This window comes from Gracilinanus agilis, chromosome 5 (genome assembly GCF_016433145.1).
Source record: "Gracilinanus agilis isolate LMUSP501 chromosome 5, AgileGrace, whole genome shotgun sequence".
NCBI classification, from domain to species: domain Eukaryota; kingdom Metazoa; phylum Chordata; class Mammalia; order Didelphimorphia; family Didelphidae; genus Gracilinanus; species Gracilinanus agilis.
In genome coordinates, this window is record NC_058134.1 from 152,096,642 (window position 1) to 152,117,794 (window position 21,153).

Below are 21,153 nucleotides of genomic sequence, written 5' to 3' on the forward strand. Positions count from 1 at the left end.
AGAGAGAGAGAGAGAGAGAGAGAGAGAGAGAGAGAGAGAACCAGAGAGAGAGAGAGAGAGAGAGAGAACCAGAGAGAGAGAGAGAGAGGGAGAGAGAGAGACTTCCCCAGAGTCATGTCTAGCACAATTAAATTCTTTCTTTGCCCTCAACTGATCCATTGGAAAGATTTTTAAATCTAACTTAAGGGCCTATGTCCTAGATATGGAACCTAAGGACCAAGAGAGAGCTCAGTACTGCTGCACATTCAGAATTAAAGCCTAGAATTTAAAAGGAGATTGCTAGACAGGACTTTAATGTCTTAAAAGAGTCCAAATTTCCTGGTAGTGTTGATGTAGGCTAAACTGTTCCACAAACCCTGCCAAGTAGCTGTACACAATCAAAAGAACATGCGAACAATAACTAGTTGATTAGAATGGGGCTACCTTTCATATAAGACATATGAGTTGCTTAGATTTACAACTATAAAAAAACTACTCACATCAAGCTTTAGACATAGCCTAGATCATTGGTTGGGGGCTCTGAACAGCAAANAGAGAGAGAGAGAGAGAGAGAGAGAGAGAGAGAGAGACAGAGAGAGAGAGAGAGAGAGAGAACCAGAGATAGTTGGTCTTAAATTTCCAACTCCTCTGATCCCACAGAATTCCTAAGCAAGACCTTAGCTTAAAGTTCCATTCCAGGCAGTCTGACGGCCTGACAGGATTCATAGTTACCAAACTCTTAATTAAAATATGCTGGATTTAGAGGACCTGGGTTGAATCCCATATTTTCTACTTTTGACCCATGTATCCTTGGGTGAATTGATTATCCTTTCTAGATCTCAATTTTGCATGGATACAATGAGATGGTTTGGACTAGAAGGTTTCTGAGATCCCTTCTAACTCTACACTTATCTTCTTCTTTTGACTCAGGTCCCTTTGTTAAATTTTTTAAAAACTCTTAAGTTCTATCTTAGAATTGAATACTGAGTATCTATTCCAAGGTAGAAGAGTGGGGAGGGAATAGGCAATTGGAGTCAAGTGACTTGCCCAAGGCCACACAACTAGGAGGCATCTTCCGTCAAATTTTAACCCATGACCTCTCATCTCCAGACCTGGTTCTCTATCTACTGAGCCACCTAGCTGCCCCAACTTCAACCTTTGAACATCCTGGTTCATTCCCTGATGCTTACCCACATGCTCAAGTTATTTATCCTTAAAAAAAAAAAAAAAAAAAAAAAAAAAAAAAAAGAGCACCTTCATTTGTTTCTTTCTCAGAAAAACTCCAAGATAAAGTTAATTATCTCTATGGTTTCTGCTTTCTTTCCTCTCAGTTGCTTCTCAATACTTGGAAATATCTAGTTTTACTCAAAAGAAATGACTAGCTCTAAAGTTAGCATTATCTCTTAATTGTCACATCAGATGGTCTTTTCTCAATCCTAATCTTTCTTAACAGCTCTGCAGCATCCTGAGCTCTGGTCCCACAACACCAACTGCCTATTGGATGTTTCAAACAGGCTGCTTCACAGACATCTCAAACTCAACATATCCAAAACAGAAATCATTTGCTTTTCCCCAAACCTAAACTCTTCCAAGTTTCCCTATATCATAGAGCATAATTCCATCCTTCTTTTCTTCCAAATTTTTAACTTCAGTGTTGTCCTTGGTTCTGCATTCTCTGTCTCTCTCACTCCACATATCAAATCAGTCACAAAATCGTGCCGTTTTTTTATCTCCACCACACTTCTTGGATCATTATTCTTATCTCTACTCCTATAGCCACCACCTTAGTTTAGGCCCTCCTTATGTTTCCCATGGACGATTGTCACAATAGCTTCCTAACTGGTCTTCCTGCCTCAAGTGCCTCCTTTCTCTAATCCATCCTCCACATAGCTGCCAAAGAAATATGTTCCTTAAGCATAGGCCTGAAGATATCATTCCCCTATTTATTAAATCCAGGGTTTCCTTTTGACTCTAGGATCAAGAATAAACTCCTCTATTTAGTTCTTAAAGACCTTTGCAACCTGGCCCTTTTCTACCTTTGTGAAATCCTTTACAAAAATCTAGGCAAACTATTGTAGAAGAGACTAGTGTAAACCTAGAATATATCTACATGCTCAACTGATGCGAATTTTCCACATATAAAAAGATGTGATAACTTGGGATGCATGTATCAATTTGGTAACTGGTTCTGGTCTATTAATTGGGGAGTTAGGAAAAATCTTTTTTGATTGGCTGCCTGGCTACAATAAGGGGACCCTTCAAAAAAGACTCAGTTGGCCTCAGCAATTCTCTTCAAGTCGTTCTTTTTGCTCAATCTTGGTGGGACTTGTTGATTCCTTCATCATGGCAACTGGTGAAAGGCAATGCTTTAAGAAGAAAGGCCTTGCACTGTCTCCCCTCCAAGGCCATTTGGTTCTAGATATGTGGGGATATGAGGATGAGGAGAGAGTGAACAGAAGGGGAAGGTTACTATGTACAAAACAAAGGCTTGACATGTACTGAAAATCAATCACCCACTGGTGTGCAAACTGTTTTAAATGATGATGGGAGTTAAATGAAAGGAAAGCAAGTTCTGTCTTGTTCCTTCTATTCACTTGGCAGGACTAGAAATGAGGGAATGTCCACCTTGACATCGAAGACAAAGACAAACTCAACCCCTCCTCCTATGGTCCTACTAGCAGGCTCAGAATCTGCTTTGTGTGCTGCCTCTTTGATCTCTGATGAAATTTTTTCCCCTCTTCTTTTCAAGGATGGGTCCAAAGCAGTCTAGAAGAACATTCCTTCAAATTAAAAGTTGTATTCTGCAACAAGCTGCTCTTTGAATGTACAAAGTGAACTGTGAAGAAGAAATGCCTCTAAAGCTGAGGAAAGTGAGGTCTGCTTCTGTCCCAGATGGACAGAGTTGACTTCATTGACGTACACAGAACACTTCGTTAGGATGTATATCTAAGGAATTTTTAAATCCTTTTTTAAGAAAGCCAATGTGATATAATCAATCAATCGATAAATATTTATTGAGTCCTAACTATTGTAAAAAGAGTGGGGCATCAGGGATGTAAATGTGTCCTAATGGTTTGTGGGTACACACACTGGGTTGAAGGAGAGACAGAACCAGCCAGGATAGGGAGACCAAGAATCAAGAATGGCAGTTAGCCCCAATGTCACTATGCTCACCCTAGGCCAGGGTCTTTGGAACCAGCAGGCAAGGTAAAGGTTTTTAACAGTTTTAATTATGATTTACTAATAAAGGTGGGATAGGGGATTCTACACTTAAAATCCTAAAGGGCAAGTCACAAGGGCAAGGGAAGGACCTGTCTACTCTAACTCTAATTGACCTAGGCCAGGCAGGGCTCAAGGAGCAGTTCTGGAGTCACTGGGAAGGCTGCTTCAAACCTGGTTCCAGCCAGGTTTGACCAGCACAATTAAAGGGCCTGAGGGTGGCTTTGAGGGTTCTCACGGTAATCCAAAGATGATCACAGGATGCCAAGAGCCAAGGTGGTCCAAGGTACCCAAGTAGAGAGAGTATGCTTGAGATGCTGTCCACCAGATCCCAAACCCCTTCTCCACTTGGTGCAGCTCTGCAGGTCTTGTCCACTTGCTGAAAGCCTCCACCACTCAGGATCCCAGGGAATCTGGATGCAGGGTTTCCTTAACTCTGAGATCTCCCAGGGCTAGCAACAGTTTGTGCCCACCACTAATGGAGTCTCTCTCAGAGCACAAGCCCTACTTCCTGCTCCTTCATTCCATCTTGGAATCCTCCAGCCCTTCCTGCTAGGTCCATATAAACTATATGTAACTAATACTAAATGATCTTCCTCACAACACTATGCACCAGGCATTGTGCTAGGCTAGGATACAAAAAATAGGCAAAAGACACAGCTCCTGCCCTCAGTGAGCTTACAGTCTAATGGGGGACACAACACACAAAAACATATATACAAAGCAAGCAATACACAGGATAAATAGGACATAATTAAATATGAAAAGCACTAGAATTAAGAGGGGTTAAGGAAGGCTTCCTATAAAAGAGGGGATTTAAAAAGCCAGAGAAGTCAGTAGTCCGAGCAAAAGAGAGAGAATATTCCAGGCTTGGGGGATAGCCACAAGATGGGAAGTCTTATTCATGGACCAGCCAGGAGGCCAGTAGGATCAGAGTACATGGTAGGAAGTAAGGTGTAAGAAGACTGGGAATGTAGTAGGGGAATAAGTTATCAAGGACTTTGAATGGCTAAAGAATAGAATGGGTAGAAAGTTGGCCTTAATTTGCTTCTATATCTCTTTCTTCCCCTTTGTCCTTCCAGAGACCTATCCCTTATAACAAAGAATAATGGAGATAATGATACTTGTGGTGCCTATCTCTCAGAGTTGTTGGGAGGGTCAAATGAGATAGTGTAATGAAGTACTTTAAAAATCTTTAAGTGTTATACAAATGTTAGCCATTATTTTTTTAAACCCTTACCTTCATCTTAGAATCAATATTATGTGCTGGTTCTAAGGCAGAAGAGTGGTAAGGGTTAGGCAATGGAGATTAAGTGACTTAACCAGAGACACACAGCTAGGTAGTATCAGAGGCCAAATGTGAATCCAGGATCCCCGGTCTCTAGGTCTGGTTCTTAATCCACTGACTTCATTAGCTTTTATTATTATTCAATGGCACACTCAAACTATGGGGCTAGATAGAGATACCTGCAGGCAATCCTGACAATATGTGTTAGACAGGATCATCTTCCAAACTTAAGAATACTTGACTTACAAACATTCCTTATGCATGAATGGCTGGTCTGTGTAGATCCAAGGATGGGATGCAGAGCCCTAGAGAGTTAGAAGTGTCCCACAAGTCACTATTTTCCTTTTTCACAATGAGCACTGGATGACACAATAGTGTGGTGGGACAGTGAGCAAATGAACAAGAATACAAATTCCCAGAAGAAAAAAAGTCTTAACATGGGCAGGGTGGGCATGGTTATGGAGGTAGGAACTCATGCTCAAGGGAGATAAGTTTCCTTCTTGGGACAGAATTCCCTGAACCATCTAGGTCCCAAGGGTCAGGTTCTAGGGCCAAGGCTCAGCCAATAAATATTCCAAGGTCTCAAAGCCCCAGGGCTTAGTTTCTGTTGATATAAATGGGGTTTCTAAGAGATATGAACAACAAGGGAAATATGCTTCCCTCTATCACCCACCAATTTCTGTTTATATATTTGAATCTTCAGTTTCTTTGAACTCTTAAGCTCCCAGTACTCTCCAATCCCTCATCCCTTTCAAATGCCACATGAAGAAAATTGCTTATATATCTGGGCTCTACCATTGGACTGAGTCTTGCCTTTTAAAAAGAGGCAGAAATATGGAAAGAGTCTTATTCTAAGAAAGATTTAAATTAGAGATGAACTATATACTCAGAGATTCTGACTTGACCTTTGGAAGGGAATCCATTCATCTGTTAAGCTCTCCATGGAATCCCTGAACCCAGCAATGGGAGCAGATGGAGAAAGCAGTGGAGTCTTCAAGAGATCCTTGGCCAAGCTATATGTTATAGGTATATGAAGCAGGAGGAAAGTAGCTCCCAGACTTACAGAAGAATTCATAGCACAGGCTTTTGGATGAAGAAGGAATTAGTGGACAATGTACCAACCAATCAGGACCAAGACCTTCAGAGCAGCAAGGGACAGAGTCACAACATAAAGGGAGAAACCTAGACCTTTCCCTTTACTGGTACTGTGAGTTTTATGGACTGTGTAGATCTTGGGGAAAGGAGTAATAACAATAATAATAGCTAGCATTTATATGGTCCTTTAAAAAAAGTTTTACAAACATTATCTAATTTTTTTCTTCACAACAACCCAATGCTACTATTATCACCATTTTGTAGCTGAGGAAATTGAGGCAGAGTTTACCTCTGCCTCAGGGTACCTTACTCAGTACCTTACTCAGGGTTACCCAACTGGTACATGTCTGAACCATGATTTTAATTCAAGTCTTCTTGATTCCAGGTCCTGTATACTATCTACTGAACTATCTACTTGCCTCTAGGGTAGACTCTTTGGGAACCCTGAGCAGTGCTTTTAAGACCCAAAAGACCCCAATGCTAGGGTGACATCTTATATCTGGAGGACTGTATTGGAGAGCTGTGGCTCAACAAAGCAGAGTATCTTAACCCTCTAGCAATCCTGAGTTCCTTTCCCCTGTAGGAAAGTCTCAATCCAATGGAAATACTTAATCAAAAGGACGCATAGGACCCTGGGAAAGATGAGGCTCACCATTGTCTTTAGGAAAATTATTGCATTTCAACATCACATATATCAGGATAAGCATTGACTTCATTTAGAAGGTTCTGTCAAGTCTTTGTTAAGATTTGAGTACATAAGCTTCAATTATGCTCATCACATACACTGCAAGGCAAGATAATCAAATGGCCATGAGAGTTTCTTATTTTCTTTGGGCACATAATGACACCAACTCTGCCAAATTTCTTTTTTGCCTCTCTAAATGAAACAATCCTTCCATTTAGTCTTAACTTCTTCATATATATCTTCCAGTTTTAATTACATTGAGAATGTCAATACAGATCTGGTTTCATTCTTAGTTGTAAGACAAAGATTTCATATTAAAAGTATGTGTGGTTAAATCACTGATTGAAAACTAAGAACCATGTGATTCTTGCCACCTACTTCCATTTCTGCCATTCTGCCACTGTCGTTGTGAAAAGAAAGGGACTCTAATGAGACTGAGGGCCATTTGGCATTATATCTGTTTCATGGGGTACCATGCCCCCAAAATGCATCTCTTGGTAGCCTACATTCTAGCCACTGTCCTCTGTTGACTGGTCATCAGTCAGTAGGCAATATGTTGCCAAATTAGTATTTAAAATCTGTTCAGCTTATTAGACTCTGCCAAAACTTTAACTTTACTGGTGTAGCCTTTGATGACTCCTCACCCCCATGGTACATGAGGCATCAGAACCTGAGATTTGTGGAGTTGAAAACAGATATCTATAATGGAGAAAATCAAATAAGTATATTGGAGAGTTTTCAGTCAAATAGTATGTGAGGTCTGGAAAATTCATTAATGCCTGGAAATTAGGAAAGGCTTCATAGAAAAGGTGGTTTTGCTGTGGAATTTGACGGATACACATACATGTTTGTATGTGCAGCTTACTGGTAAAGTATACATATGAAGACTGCATAGGAGTTGGTTATAGAGGTGGTATGCCAATTCTCTGGAAGATATAAAAAAAATGAGCATCATGGTTTTCACTCATAAGTCATCACCTACCTCCAATTCAATGAGCATTAGGGTGTTCAGGTAGGACTAGCACCAGAGGTGTGAGGGTTTGCCAAGCCCTTTTCAGAGCTGTTTATCTGTCTTTGGTGTCTACTTGGTTTCACCTGACTCTTACCTGTGGCTCCAAGAAACTGTAGCATGTACAGTGGCCACACTCCAGTAAAACAGTCTTGGCGGGCAGGCTGAACCAAATGGAAGGTAAATGATGGGCCTCAAACCCATTGGTGAGTTACAGGGGTGATGTCTATCCCAAGCATGTGAAGACTTCCCCTGGTGGAATGGACATATGAGAACAAATTGTTTCAGTAGCCATGAAGGTGGCTTGAAGAAGGTGTTGTGAAGCACTTGGCACTTAGTCAAAAGTCAAAGATGCCAAGGCCATTAACTACATATCAGGTCATCACCATTCATCCTTTTGTTTGCCACTTGGATGACTCTGGAAAAAAAAAGTGAGGCCAATGACTTTGTGTATCTCTTTCTCACCTAAATCCAATTCACACACAAGTCAAGATATCACCCCATGATATCAGTGGCCCTCTTCAAAATGAAGGACTAACAACAATTATGTCCCTACTATGTACAAGGTACTATGCTAAGCAAAAGGCAAAAATGAAACAGCCTTGTCCTCAAAATACTTACAATGTACCTCCACTCATAGAAGCTACATTAGTATGAACCAATAGGATCTGGATTTTAATTCAGTTTAAATCAATAAATATTTTTAAACACCTACTATGTGCTAGACATTGTGCTAAGTGTGGGATCCTGACTGATGCTTACTAGGTGAGTGACTAGGGGCAAATCATTTCATGTCTCCAAATCCCAGCTTTATCATTGGTAAAATGGAGATAATAATAGCCATACTACCTTCCTCAAAGGAGATGAAAAATGGGTGTGTTATGTAAGGCTAGATCACATCTGTGTTTTCAGTGATATAGGAAACTTCTGGGTCATCATCTCAATAATTTATAGTCTGAGGCAGAGGGGGAGGGGAAGCTAGGTGGATAGAGTGGATAGAGATAGATATAGTGGATAGTGCACTAGGAGTAAGGAGGACCTGGGTTCAAATCTGACCTTGGACACTTCCTAGTTGGGTAACCCTGGGCAAGTCACTTAACCCCGTTTGCCTAGCCCTATGTCTTAGGATTGATACTAGGACAGAAAGTAAGAGTTAAAAAAAAAAAAAAAAGAATTTATAGATTTAGAGAGTTGCTAGAATACTAAGAGGTCATGTGACCTGTTAAGGGATAAAATGGTCAATATTTATCAGAGGTAGGGTTTGAACCCAGGTTTTCTTGACTCTGAGACTAGTTCTCTAACCACTACATACTTCTCTCTTTCTCTCTCTAAATATAAAATATCAATTGTTATTTTAAGATTAAATCATATGCATTGCAATCAGTTCTACTGCAACTGCAACTGTTTTACAGGAAAATGGTATTTGTTGTCCCTTGTGGAAAACTGAATGTATAGTCTCTATAAAGATGAAATTGATGAATATATCCTAAACTCAGTTTTACATAGCATGGCCTCCTGCCAGAAAATAGCTTTCTTCCCCCTCCCTTTCCCCACTGTATAGGTCCAGCTTGTAAAGCAGCATCCTTGGGTCTACTAGATCACAGGGATATGTAGGAAGGCTAGTGAATAAGAATATTGAGTTAATTCACTTGCTGGCTCTACCTTACCCTGCAACCCCACCCCATATTTGGATCTGTGCATCTGGAGCCCACTCAGGCACAAGGCTACACTCAAACATGGGAAACATTCACCTTCTCCAGGGTGATAAAATATATCAAGCTAAGAAAAGACAGTATAAGAGTGATAGGAGCATTGGACCTAATGATAGCAAAGATTGGGTGGGATTCAACTCTTACAACTGCTATTTATAGCCCAATGATGTTAGGCAAGTCCAGTAAGGTCTAAGCCTTAGTTTCCTCAACTGTAAAAGAGGAATAATTATGCCTATCCTGAAAGGCTATTGTGAGGACAAAATGAAGTGCTGAGTGCAGAACACTTTGGAAATCAAAAAGTCCTGTATAAATGTCAGCTGCTTTTAATAAAAAGGGCAGGACGAGCTTTGTACATGACTGAAACATCTCAAATTAGTTAATCCTGGAAATGATGCCATTAGAATTTAATGTTTTGGGGGCAGCTGGGTGGTTCAGTGGATTGAGAGTGGATGGGGGCAGAGGGAGAATAGCTTTACTAATTGATTGATGTTACTAGTCTAATCATTTTGTTGGTGCTTTATATTTGTTTTTTTCCCAGTTCCCCTCTGAATAAAATGTTTCCTGGTTAAGTTGACAGCTTAGACTTGATGGATGATTCTTAAGTCCCTATGTCCTAAGTGTGCCCTACTTATCAGGAAGGGAATGGTTTTAATTGGTAAAGTCGTATCTGTTGCTCAAGATGAACCAGGGACTCAAGATATCATTGTTCCTATTCCCCAATGATGAGCTTTCAAATCCTTAGATCTTCTAAAATTCTCAGATCTTTTCCCACTTGATATCCTTTCTAATCATATATCTCATCCAGTAGCAGAGTTGATTATTTGAATCCCAGTGTAGGTCCTTGTTTATTTATCTCTACTCAATATAATCTTTTGTTTTAATCCTTCCCTTCTCTAAAAAAATTGTCTGCTCTTCAATCCAGCCAAAGCACTGCTGCGTTTATACCCCAAAGAGATAATAAGGAAAAAGACATGTACAAAAATATTTATAGCCGTGTTCTTAGTGGTGGCAAAAAATTGGAAAATGAGAGAATGTCCTTCAGTTGAGGAATGGCTGAACAAATTGTGGTATCTGTTGGTGAAGGAATACTATTGTGCTCAAAGGAATAATGAACTGGAGGAATTCCATGTGAACTGGAATGACCTCCAGGAATTGATGCAGAGTGAAAGGAGCAGATCCAGGAGAACCTTTTACACAGAGACTGATACACTGTGGTACAATCCAATATAATGGACTTCTCTACTAGCAGCAATGCAATGACCCAGGACAATCCAGAGGAGCTTAGGAGAAAGAACACTTTTCACATTCAGAGGAAGAACTGTGGGAGTAGAAACACAAAAGAAAAACAACTGCTTGATCACATGGGTCGATGGGAATAGGATTGGGGATGGAGACTCAAAATGACCACCCCAGTGCAACTATCAATCATATGGAAATAGGTCTTGATTGATGACACATGTAAAACCCAGTGGAAATGCCCATTGGCTATGGGGAGCATAGGGGTAGGGGCCTTGAGGGAGAGGGAAAGAACACGAATCATGTAACCATGGAAAAATATTCTAAAAAAAAAAATTTTTTTTTAAACCTTCCCTTCTGTCTTAGAGTCAATACTGTGTATTGGTTCCAAGGCAAAAGAGCAGAAAAGGCTAGCAATGGGGTTAAGTGTCTTACCTGGAGTGACATAGCTAGGAAGATTCTGAGGCCACATTTATACTCAGGACCTCTTGTCTCTAGGCGTGACTCTCAATCCACTGAGCTGCCTTGCTGCCCCAACTCATTGTAATCTTAAAAATTTTGGTCCATTGGTCTAGATCTTTTTGGATCCTGACTTCCTCATCTAAAAGAGTGGAAGAAGTCAATCCTGATCAAAATTACAGGATTATATTCTACCAATTTTATCCTTCGTATTTAGATTCTTCTAGGATTAAAAGAAATGGCTGAAGTACTCAAACCCTCTTCCCAATTTAAAAAGCTCCAGTAGCTCTCTATTACCTCCAGGAGCAAATATGAAACCTTTTCTGACTTTCAAAGCCTTCATAACCTTATTTCTTTCTAGCTTTCTGGTCTTCTTACTCCCCTCCACATACTGGCCTCTTTGCTGTTCTCAAATTCAACACTCTAGCTCTGGACTTTCGTGTATATAACACACACACACACACACACACACACACACACACACACCTATAAATATCTACCTACATATCTATAATATGTAGATATCTTGATCTAGATCTATCCATCTCTGTACAAACACATATACATATATATGCATATATACACACACATCTATGTATGGTAGAATCTTATTTTATGCAACCAATATATTCCAAGATCATTTGCATAAATTGAAAATCTCACATAATAGCAAAGCTTATTATTTAATAAGAATTTCTTAAACATACCAAGGCATTTTATGACTTTCCTTCTACTTTGAGGCCATAATTAATAACTAAGTAGCATTAATTAAAGAGAAGCACCACTCCGACACAGACAAGACTTGTTACAAGTAAGAACTCTGGACAAAGACTGATGTGGGAGTTAATGTTTGGTGCAAAACAATGTAATGACTCACACTGAGGCTTCTCAGAACAAGAATGACGGTGACTAGGTTAGCTGCCATGATATTTTATGCCAGTTGGGGAAATGGTGTGGATCTAGTGTGTAATTAAAATGTTTAATTTAAGCCATTTTTCTGCTTTTATGTTTTTAGATTGCCAATCAGATGTACCTGAATTTTCATATGATGAATTCACACAAAACAAGGTCCTATTGTATATATATTTATATATATATATATATATATATATATACATATATAGGTAGATAGAGAGATAGATATCTATATCTGTATCTATATAGATCTCTCTACATATATCTATGTTAAAGTGAAGGTAATCTCAAAGGAAGACTCTAGCAGTGGAGTGATAGTCTGGAATGTGAGCTGAGACTTGAAGGAATTCAGGGAAGCCAAGAGGCAGAAATGAAGAGAGAGGATTCCAGGCATGGGAGAAAACCAGAGAAGAGATTTAAAGTCAGGAGCGCTGAGTTCCAGAATGTGTGTGGGAGAAGATCAGAAAGGTAGCAAGGAGCTAGGGTGGGAAGGGCTTTAAAAGTCAGAAAAGATTTTAGATTTTATATATGATAGCATATATGTACATGTTGTTTGCATGTCATCTCCCACATTAGCATGTGGGCTTTTTAAAGGCAAGATCCAAATTTTTGCCTTTCTCTGTACTCTCCAGGTCTTAGCACAGTGACTGGCACACAATAAATGCTCAACGATGTCTGCTGACTTGATTTGATTTGAGAGACAAGGTTTAAGTGTAAGAGATCAGGACTGGGATTTTTGTGAAATTTGTGGAAAAGACAACCTAAAACACTCAGTTTCTTCTTCACACAATTCCCTCTTCATTGATAAGGCAAGTTACATAACCTCAAATGGATGGAACTATTGTGACTAACTTGCACAAAATGGGAAGGATGGGCAAACGTAATATATTTCATCCAAAAACTGTTTACTAAGCAACAAGATCATGTCAGTTAAGTTCTTCATTCTTTTGACATGCTCGCAATGCAATGATATGCACACAATGCACTAAACTCATCCTTGGCAAAAAAACAAAGATAAATTGGATAAATATGATGGTCAGTTGAAGAAACTAGAGATATCTACTGTGCAGAAGAGAGGACTCAAGGTTAAGGAAGTACTACATAATAGCTTTTTTCAAATATTTAACAACTAGCCCTCACAAGAGCCAGGTCAAGCTGGCTACAACACACCCCTGACCCCAACTGTACCTGGCAATTCAGGGTAATATCAGCTGAGTTTCTGAGACTCATTCAAGTGTAGGGAATAGAATAGTGATATCAAAAGAACTGTTGCTTCAAAAATACAATGCTTTTACTGTCCAGGACAGTGATGGGCAAACTATACATGAATGAGGACTTTGCTTGATGTGTTTCTTGATGTTTTCTTGTTTGAGGCTTTTTCAAGTATGATCTTTAACTTTGAGGTTCTATTTCTATATCAGATTCTGTATCTTGTGAGTGAGACTGCTTATGTAGCTGAGATTCTGTTTCTTGAATTTCAGACTGACTTCTTGATGAGGACTTTGCTTCTCTGAGGTCTTTCTTTAGGCATGTGTAGCGATACCAGGAACCTTTGTTCTTAATCTTTACTGAAGATGGTGTTACCAAGATTATTTCATGAGGACCTAACCATTTTGGTTGTAATACCAATTTTCTTGTGAAGTTTCTAATATACACTTTATCTCCAGGTTGATAATCATGAAGACTAAAGTCAAGAGGTACTCTTTGTTGTATCAGAGATGACTTTTGTAATTCATCCAATCTCTCTTTTAACAATGTGACATACTCATAGATTTTGCACTCAATCCCTAAATGTGATAGGTAATCAGTGTCTCGTGGAGCTTTTCCCATCCATGTCTGTTGACCATATAATAGTTCAAACAGTGACAAATGAGTTTGACTATTTGGTTGGCTTCTCAATAGAAAAGTGCCATAGGTAAAACATCTGGCCATTTAAGATGACTCTCTGTACATAACTTTCCAACCATTGATTTTAGAGATTGGTTAATCCATTCCTCGGCCCCTGACTGCGGTCTATATATAGAACACAAGTGTCTCTTGATCCCTAACACCTGGTAGATTTGCTTTAAAATTGAATTTGCAAAATGACTACCAGAGTCAGATGAAATTACTGATGGTATAGAGAACCTTGGAACTATCTCCTTTAATAACACTTTTGCTACAAAAGCTGCATCGTTTCTTTTAGCCAGGAATGCTTCTGGCCATTTGGTCAGCTTGTCCACTATCAGGAGAATGTACCTATACTGTTGACACTTAGGCATTGTGACATAGTCTATTTGTAAACACTCAAATAGTGTGAATGCTAAAGGTTTTCCTCCAAAGGCTCTTGTTTTAATTACAGCCCTGTTGTATTGTTGACATATGAAACATTCATCACACACTCTTTTTGCTTCTGTAGTCACACCTATTGCTATCCAGCTTTTGTGAATTGTATCTACCCCTGATGTATTCTCCATTAATCTGGATGGTGGTTAAAGGATCTTTCTGGTCATTGTTGTTATGCAAAGGTAACAGCTTTGTCTCTTTCTCTAATGTCTGAATAGTGCTAGCTTTAGAATTTACTTCTTCTCTCTTAAAAGGTCCATGGTAAACACCAGACTTCACTTCCTGGTGTTATGCCCAGAGAAGTATCCCAATAAATGAGTCTTGAGTCAACGATGCAATATGCAAAGGGACTTTATTGTCTAGCTCTAGCTAGGGTCTCTCATGAAAAGTTAGTGAGGGACCCTGAGCTGTGCCTGGGCTAGAGTTTTTATGGAGTAGTCCTCAGAATGGAACAGGGTAGAGGAATGTCCTTAGGTTAGGAAATCTTGTAGATAAGGGGAATGTCCTAAGGTAGATAAGGCGAATTCCTGAAGGGAAGAGATCCTGGGGAGAAGGGGAAGGTCTGCAAGGTAGATAAGGTCAGTCCTGGGAGACTGGAGGTCTACAAGGTTTGGGATTCCCGTGGATAATTCTATTTCACCATAATGTCATATAAGGGTCGGGCCCATAATGTCATACAGGGGTCAGGATTTTTAATTCTGACTCTTTCTAGGTTCCACACTGGCAAGTGTCTTCTCTTAGCACATGCTCTGTATGGTAAGAGTCCAAGTCTGCCCCTTCCCCTTGCTGCCTCTCTGCAGAGTACTGAGAACAAGATGGCTTCTCTTGAACTGGATTCTGAAACATGACAGTTTCTTCCACCATTCCAGGGCTCTGTAAGTCTCTAATCATGGCTTCAGGGACAGGATTAGGTGTAATATCCTCCCCCCTCACCAAGACTTGAGGTTTTAGCCCTGTTTGAGTGTTAAAATCTAAGTTGTTAACAGTCTCGAGTGGTCCTAACTCTTCAAAAAGCCTCATTTCAAAAGTGTCACAGTATTTTCCTCTACAGGCTGCTGGATGATCTGGTACATCACTAGTTACTTTGTATTTAGGTTGAAAACGTTCAGCTTCAGGGTTCAGACAGAAAAGTATCTTTTCCACAGGTGCTAAAGGGCTTTTTTGATTTGAGAACTGAGCCTGTAATTTTGTTACTCCCTCGTCCTCCATTTTGGTTTCAGGAATTACATCTATGGAGACATGTTTCTTCTCTTTGGCAAAACACAAGTTGAAGGGTCTGGAAATTCTTTCCAAGTGATCCCCATGGCTACTTTCATTATTCGACATAACTTCTGATCTGTTATTCGCAATAATGTATTCTTGACCTTCTAGCTCAAATTTTAACCCATTTGACACTAGATTTCTGTCAAAATTCTCCACTAACTTCTGTGGATTTGTGTTTTCCACAAGAGAAAGCTCTTTGCCATAAATGTCCTTATACATATCCTGTACAGCATTTTGCCCTTCCAAATCATGTATTGATTTCTTCCTTTTTTCAAATACAGTATATTGATTATCCTCAATATTTTCCATCACTAACACATTAGCCTCATTCATGCCTCTACACTTCTTTCTCTCTAAATATTCCTTTTCTCTTTGATCTGTTTTATTAATTAACCTTCATAAAGATGCTGTCTTCAGCCTGCTTCCCATCTTTAAAAATTTTTCCATTTCTTCTAATGATGGTTTATCTGTTCTTTTGCAATCATGTTGGCAACAAGTTTGAGATTTTTGTACTTTGCTTGCCCAACTATTGTTAGTATATGGTTTTTTGTATGAGCTGGGTAGCTCAGTGGATTGAGAGCCAGGCCTAGAGACGGGATGTCCTAGGTTCAAATCCGGCCTCAGACACTTCCCAGCTGTGTGACCCTGGGCAAGTCACTTAACCTCCATTGCCTACCCTTACCACTCTTCCGCCTTGGAGTCAATAGCCAATACACAGTATTGACTCCAAGGTGGAAGGTAAGGGTTTTAAAAAAAAAAAAAAAAAATCTTATCTTTGGAAAAATCAATCTGCTTCCTGAATCTGCATTCCCTCAAAAGGTGACCTGCCTTGTTACAAAGATAGCATTTGGGAATCTATTTGTTTGACCTCTTTTGCTTATAGTAGGTGGATCTAGGCTTAGATTCTCTATCTCTAGCAATTTGCAATGCAAAATTGAGAAATTCATCTCTGTCTCTCTCTACGAGATTCTTTGAGTTCAAGTTTCAAATCTCTGATGGTCCTATCCTTTTTTGAATCTAATTCCTGTTTTATTTGGTTTTCTTTTAGTCTGGACTCATGTATGTAGGTTGCATGTTTCTAATTTCCTCCAAGGATAACTCTTCCCACTGAGGACAGCTCTGCCTGAAATATACCTGTATTGGGATACTTGCACCTTTTATGAATTGCCTTTTGATATGTGGTACAGCATCTGCTCTATTAAATCCCAATAAGTTTTCAGAATTCTCCATCAGTCTGTCTAAAAATAAACAAGGATGTTCCTCATCAGACTGCCTCATCTTCTCAAATTTAAACCAACCGTTAGGTCTCTTTGGGTGAATTTTTACAGCTTCTAACAGGTGAGATCTAAATTTTACTAGTGTCCTCATGCTTTCTGGTGAACTTAAATCAATGTCAGAATGGTCTCTAGGCCAGTCCATTAATATAGGATTTGATCTTGTTTCCTCAATAAACCTGGCTTTTTCACTGGGCATAAAAAATTCCTCCAATACAAATTCAATGTCCTGATACGATGTGAAACTGAATGTCCTTTTTAATTCTTTAGCCGCCTTGTAAGGTGAGAGAAAAAACTTGGGAAATCTTTTCCTCAGCACCTCCAAATCTTGTGTTGTAAAAGCCTTATACGTTTTCATATTTACAGCTTCACCATCTGCCCTAAACTGAGTTTGGTCCACAATGGGAAACAATGTCACAGTAGCCGATGCCATTGCCCCCTCCTCAGTCTGAGTAGCCACACCAGTCTCTGTCTCAGCTTCATTGTCAGTCTGTGTGCTCATGTCAACCATTGTCTTCTTATTAGCCTTATTTTCTTTAGGAAGATACATGTTTTGTATTAGTTCTAATTGTAAGATGGTGTGTTTGCCCAATTCCTGTCCAAGTCTGATTTTATTGTTAATCTCAATCATCATCTTCAACTGATCCCTCATTAAAGACATGACATTCTCAGTATCTGTCCTTGCTCTGCCATTAACCCATGCATAAATTTTCTTTAAAGCCAAAATTGTCTGCAGGAAAGCCACCAAAGCTACAACCACTGTTGGCAGGTAGGATAGAAACTCTGCCAGTGATATAGTTAGATATCTATAGGTGTCATATAGCTTTACTAATTTCACTAGATATTCCGGTATAGTATAACACCAGAGCCTCATCACTCCCTGGGTGAATGAGTATACAAACATTGCCAGAGTGCTCAGGATAAATGTCATCCTTACAATTCCCATTATCCTTCTTTGAAATCAACAGGTCCAAAGCCTGGCTAAGCCAAAAACTGTTATAATTATGGGAGGTCTCTTGATCTATTTGAGATGGTAAATTGATGTACAGAGAGAAATAAGATGACCCTTCTCCCTTATAACAGTTGCCCAGGCAGGATCCTTCAGGTCTTAGAGGTATATCCCTTCAGGACCCACCTGGGGTTAATTGATATGTTGATTTGGGCTCTTTAGCTAGGATAACACCTTGTATTCTGACTGTGATTTCTCCCTTCCCAAAACAAGCTTGGAAACTGCTTTAGGAAGGTACTTTAAACTTTATATTAAACAAGAAGGATAAGGGTAAAGGACTGTGGTATAGGAGACCCTATTCTAATGATTACCAATGAAATCTCAACTGCTAGCAGATGAAGAATCAATGTAGCTTCCCTCTGGTTCAGCCTGGCCAGGACTAAACCAGAGTAGGTAAACTGCTGGGATATTTTTGACTTCTTCAATAGATCTTCAGCCTTACAGTTGAGTTATTTCCATCCTTTCCACCCTCTTCTTCGTCTCCTGCCCACTTCCCGGATCCCTCCTGGGCCCTGGGAAACCTGGATATCTAGATGATGAAACTCCTAATATCTAGGGGCAGTAGACACCAAGGTGGTGGTCAGGTACAGGTTGGAATGGTATCTCAAGTACAGGAAGAGTTTGCACAGAGATGTTTGCACCCTCTCACTCCAAGACCAGGATCCACCAATCTCCAGCCTCAGCACAGGTCAAAGACCCAGAATCCCTTCAGGATTCTCAACTGCCCCTCCTCCGGCCTTTCGCATGACTTCCCTGGGAACATTCTATCCAACTGACTTATTTGTCAATCAAAGGTGATCTTCAAGCTCCCAGAGATTCAATATAACAGCAAACTAAGGCCATCAGGCCAGATGTTTGAAATGTTCTATCCAGCCCTGGGACATTATTCTTAGTCTGACGAATACAATGAGTAGGATACAATACAATGAAACTTCGAAAGAGTAGCCTTAGAAACAGACTGATAGATGAGCATTTCCTTTCCTTTGACCCCCTCTTTAAAAAGTTTGCCCATCAGGGGGCAGCTGGGTAGCTCAGTGGAGTGAGAATCAGGCCTAGAGACAGGAGGTCCTAGGTTCAAACCCGGCCTTAGCCACTTCCCAGCTGTGTGACCCTGGGCAAGTCACTTGACCCCCATTGCCCACCCTTACCAATCTTCCACCTATGAGACAATACAAAGAAGTACAAGGGTTTAAAAAAAAAAAAGTTTGCCCATCACTGATCCAGGAGGATTCTTTCTTCTGTGCTTCTGATTCGCTAAAAAAAAAAAAAAAAAAAAAAAAAAAAAAAAAAAAAAACAAAGATAAAAATTAAAAGATCTTGTAATTCATAATTTTTTTTTGGCAGGTAGGTGATACAGTGAACAGAATGCTGGGCCTGGAATCAGAATGGCCAGAGGTCAGATCTAGCCTCTTAGATACGTTTTAGCTTGCTGTATGACTCAGAGCAAGTCACTTAATCTGTTTGCCTCCATTTCCTCAATGGTAAAATGTAGATAATAGCACCTATTTTGTAAGGTTGTTGTGAGGACTCCAAAAAAGAGAGAGTAAAGGAAAAAAAGAGAGAGAAAAGAGACCCAAAACAAAGAAAGACAAAAAAAAGAAAAAAGAAATAATATCTATAAAACCCTTAGTATAGCAGGCACTATATAAATGTTTATTTCTTTCTCTTTCCTCTCCCTCACCCCCAATGTCATGCCCTACCCAGGGAGGAAGAATATCTATTCACATTGTAATGAAGATGCCAATAATTGATATAAACAGGACCAGGATCAAGAAGAGGTAAGATGCCGTGCCCAGCCAGTTCAATCATTGCTTGCTAACGTGGAAGAATATCTGGTGGGGAAAGAAATGGAAGCTTTTGGCTAAAGTGACATTATGAAATTATCTATAAATTTAAAATATTCATCAATTCTTCCCTCTGATTCAGCAGTATGAATGCAATCCATGGTAGTTACTGGAGACTTTTTGTTTCTTTGGTTTGTGGTTTATTTGCCCAGGGAACTGTGAATGAACAGAAGACCAATTGAGGTAATCTAGCAGTCCCTGGAGAGCTAGACTGTGACCTCCATGACAAAACTCCTCACCTCTTTACCAAAAATTTTGAAAAGACAAGTGAGATGGGGTGAGGCAGGATCACCTGAAGTAGAGTTAGATTTAATGACTCAGTAATAGTAGCAAGGCTTAAAGAAAAGTTGGCTTTCTCTTGGAGAGTTCTTGGGTAAGCACTGGAAGCTCCTAGGGAACAAGGGTGTGCTGTTCCACAAACATGAACCAAAGACCCCACCCCTGAGTGATAATGTCATATTTACTCAGTTCTTTCCTCAAAAAACTAAAGTAGGCAAACATTACAATCATTTTACAGACAAAGAATCATAGTTAGAGCAGATGAGTAATTTATTCAGGGTCATTTAGTCAGTGAATGTAAGAGTTGGGATCTGAACTCAGGTCTCTTGACTCCAAATCCACCTCTCCACTAACCAGTGACTGGTAGATAGACAACTGATCATTTAACCAATCAACAAATACTTATTAACTACTTATTACGTGTCAGGTAAAAGGTGCAGATGATAAAGAGCTGGCCTTGTAGTAGGGAAGGGCCAGGTTCAAATCCTACCTCTGAAAGAGAGACAGACAGATAGACAGAGACAAGACACAGACACAAAGAGACGGAGAGACGGAGGAAAAGAGAGAGAAGAGAGAGAAAGAATAGAAAATGGGGAAGACGGAGAAGAGAGAAAGAGAGAAGAGAGAGAGGAGAAGAGAGAGGAGAGAGAAAGAGGGAATAAAGATAGACAAATACACTACTTATGATATTGGGCAAGTCACTTACCTTCTTTTTTCATTTTCTTTTAAAATTTTATTTATTTAATAGAATTTATTCCCAGGTATCTCAGCCCCTCCCTCCCCTCCCTGCACCATAGAAAGTATAACCCAACAAAAAAATATGTATATTTAGCTTCTTTCATGTTTCTATTTTTCAGTTCATTCTCTGGAGGTGGACATTTATAAGTTATTCTTCAAATATTTATTCTGTAGCTGTATATAAAATTCTCTTGGTTCTACTCAATTTGCTTTTATTACTTCATGGACGTTTTTTACAATTTTACCTTCTCATCATTTCTCACAGCATAGTAGAATACCATCACAATCCTAGACCACAATTTGTCCAGACATTCCCCAATTGATGGACATTCCCTCAATTTCTAGTTCATTGCTACCACGAGCTGCTAAAAATATCCTGGAACATATAGGTTCTTTTCCTCTTTTCCTGATCTCTTTGGAAAACAGATGCAGCAGTGGTATTGCTTAGGTCTAAAGGTATACACAGTTTTATAACTCTCTGGGCATAATTCTAAATTACTTTTCAAAATGGTTGGATCATTTCAAAATCCCACCAACAGTACATTAGTGTCCTCATTTTTCTACATCCCCTCCAACATTTGTCATTTTGACCTTTTATCACTTTAGCCAATCTGATAGGTGTGATGATGATATCTCAGAATTTTTTGATTTGCACTTCTCTAATCAGTAGTGACTGTAACATTTTTTCATATACTCATATATGACTTTGATTTCTTCATCCAAAAATTGTCTATTCATATCTTTTGCCCATTTATCAATTGGGGGTGACTCTTATTATAAACTGGACAAAATTCTCTCTATATTTTAGATATGAGATCTCTTTT

At 39.4% G+C, this 21,153-nt stretch overlaps 1 protein-coding gene across 1 annotated transcript in view; it reads right to left on the bottom strand.

Moving 5' to 3' along the window:
* CDHR3 (cadherin related family member 3) overlaps nt 1-13,858 on the bottom strand; it is a 113,219-nt gene extending 99,361 nt beyond the window's left edge. The window contains exon 1 of the mRNA XM_044679048.1: nt 13,690-13,858. Within this exon, the coding sequence (XP_044534983.1) occupies nt 13,690-13,858 (169 nt within the window). The remainder of the gene's footprint in view (nt 1-13,689) is intronic.
* Between the last annotated feature and the right edge of the window lie 7,295 nt (nt 13,859-21,153).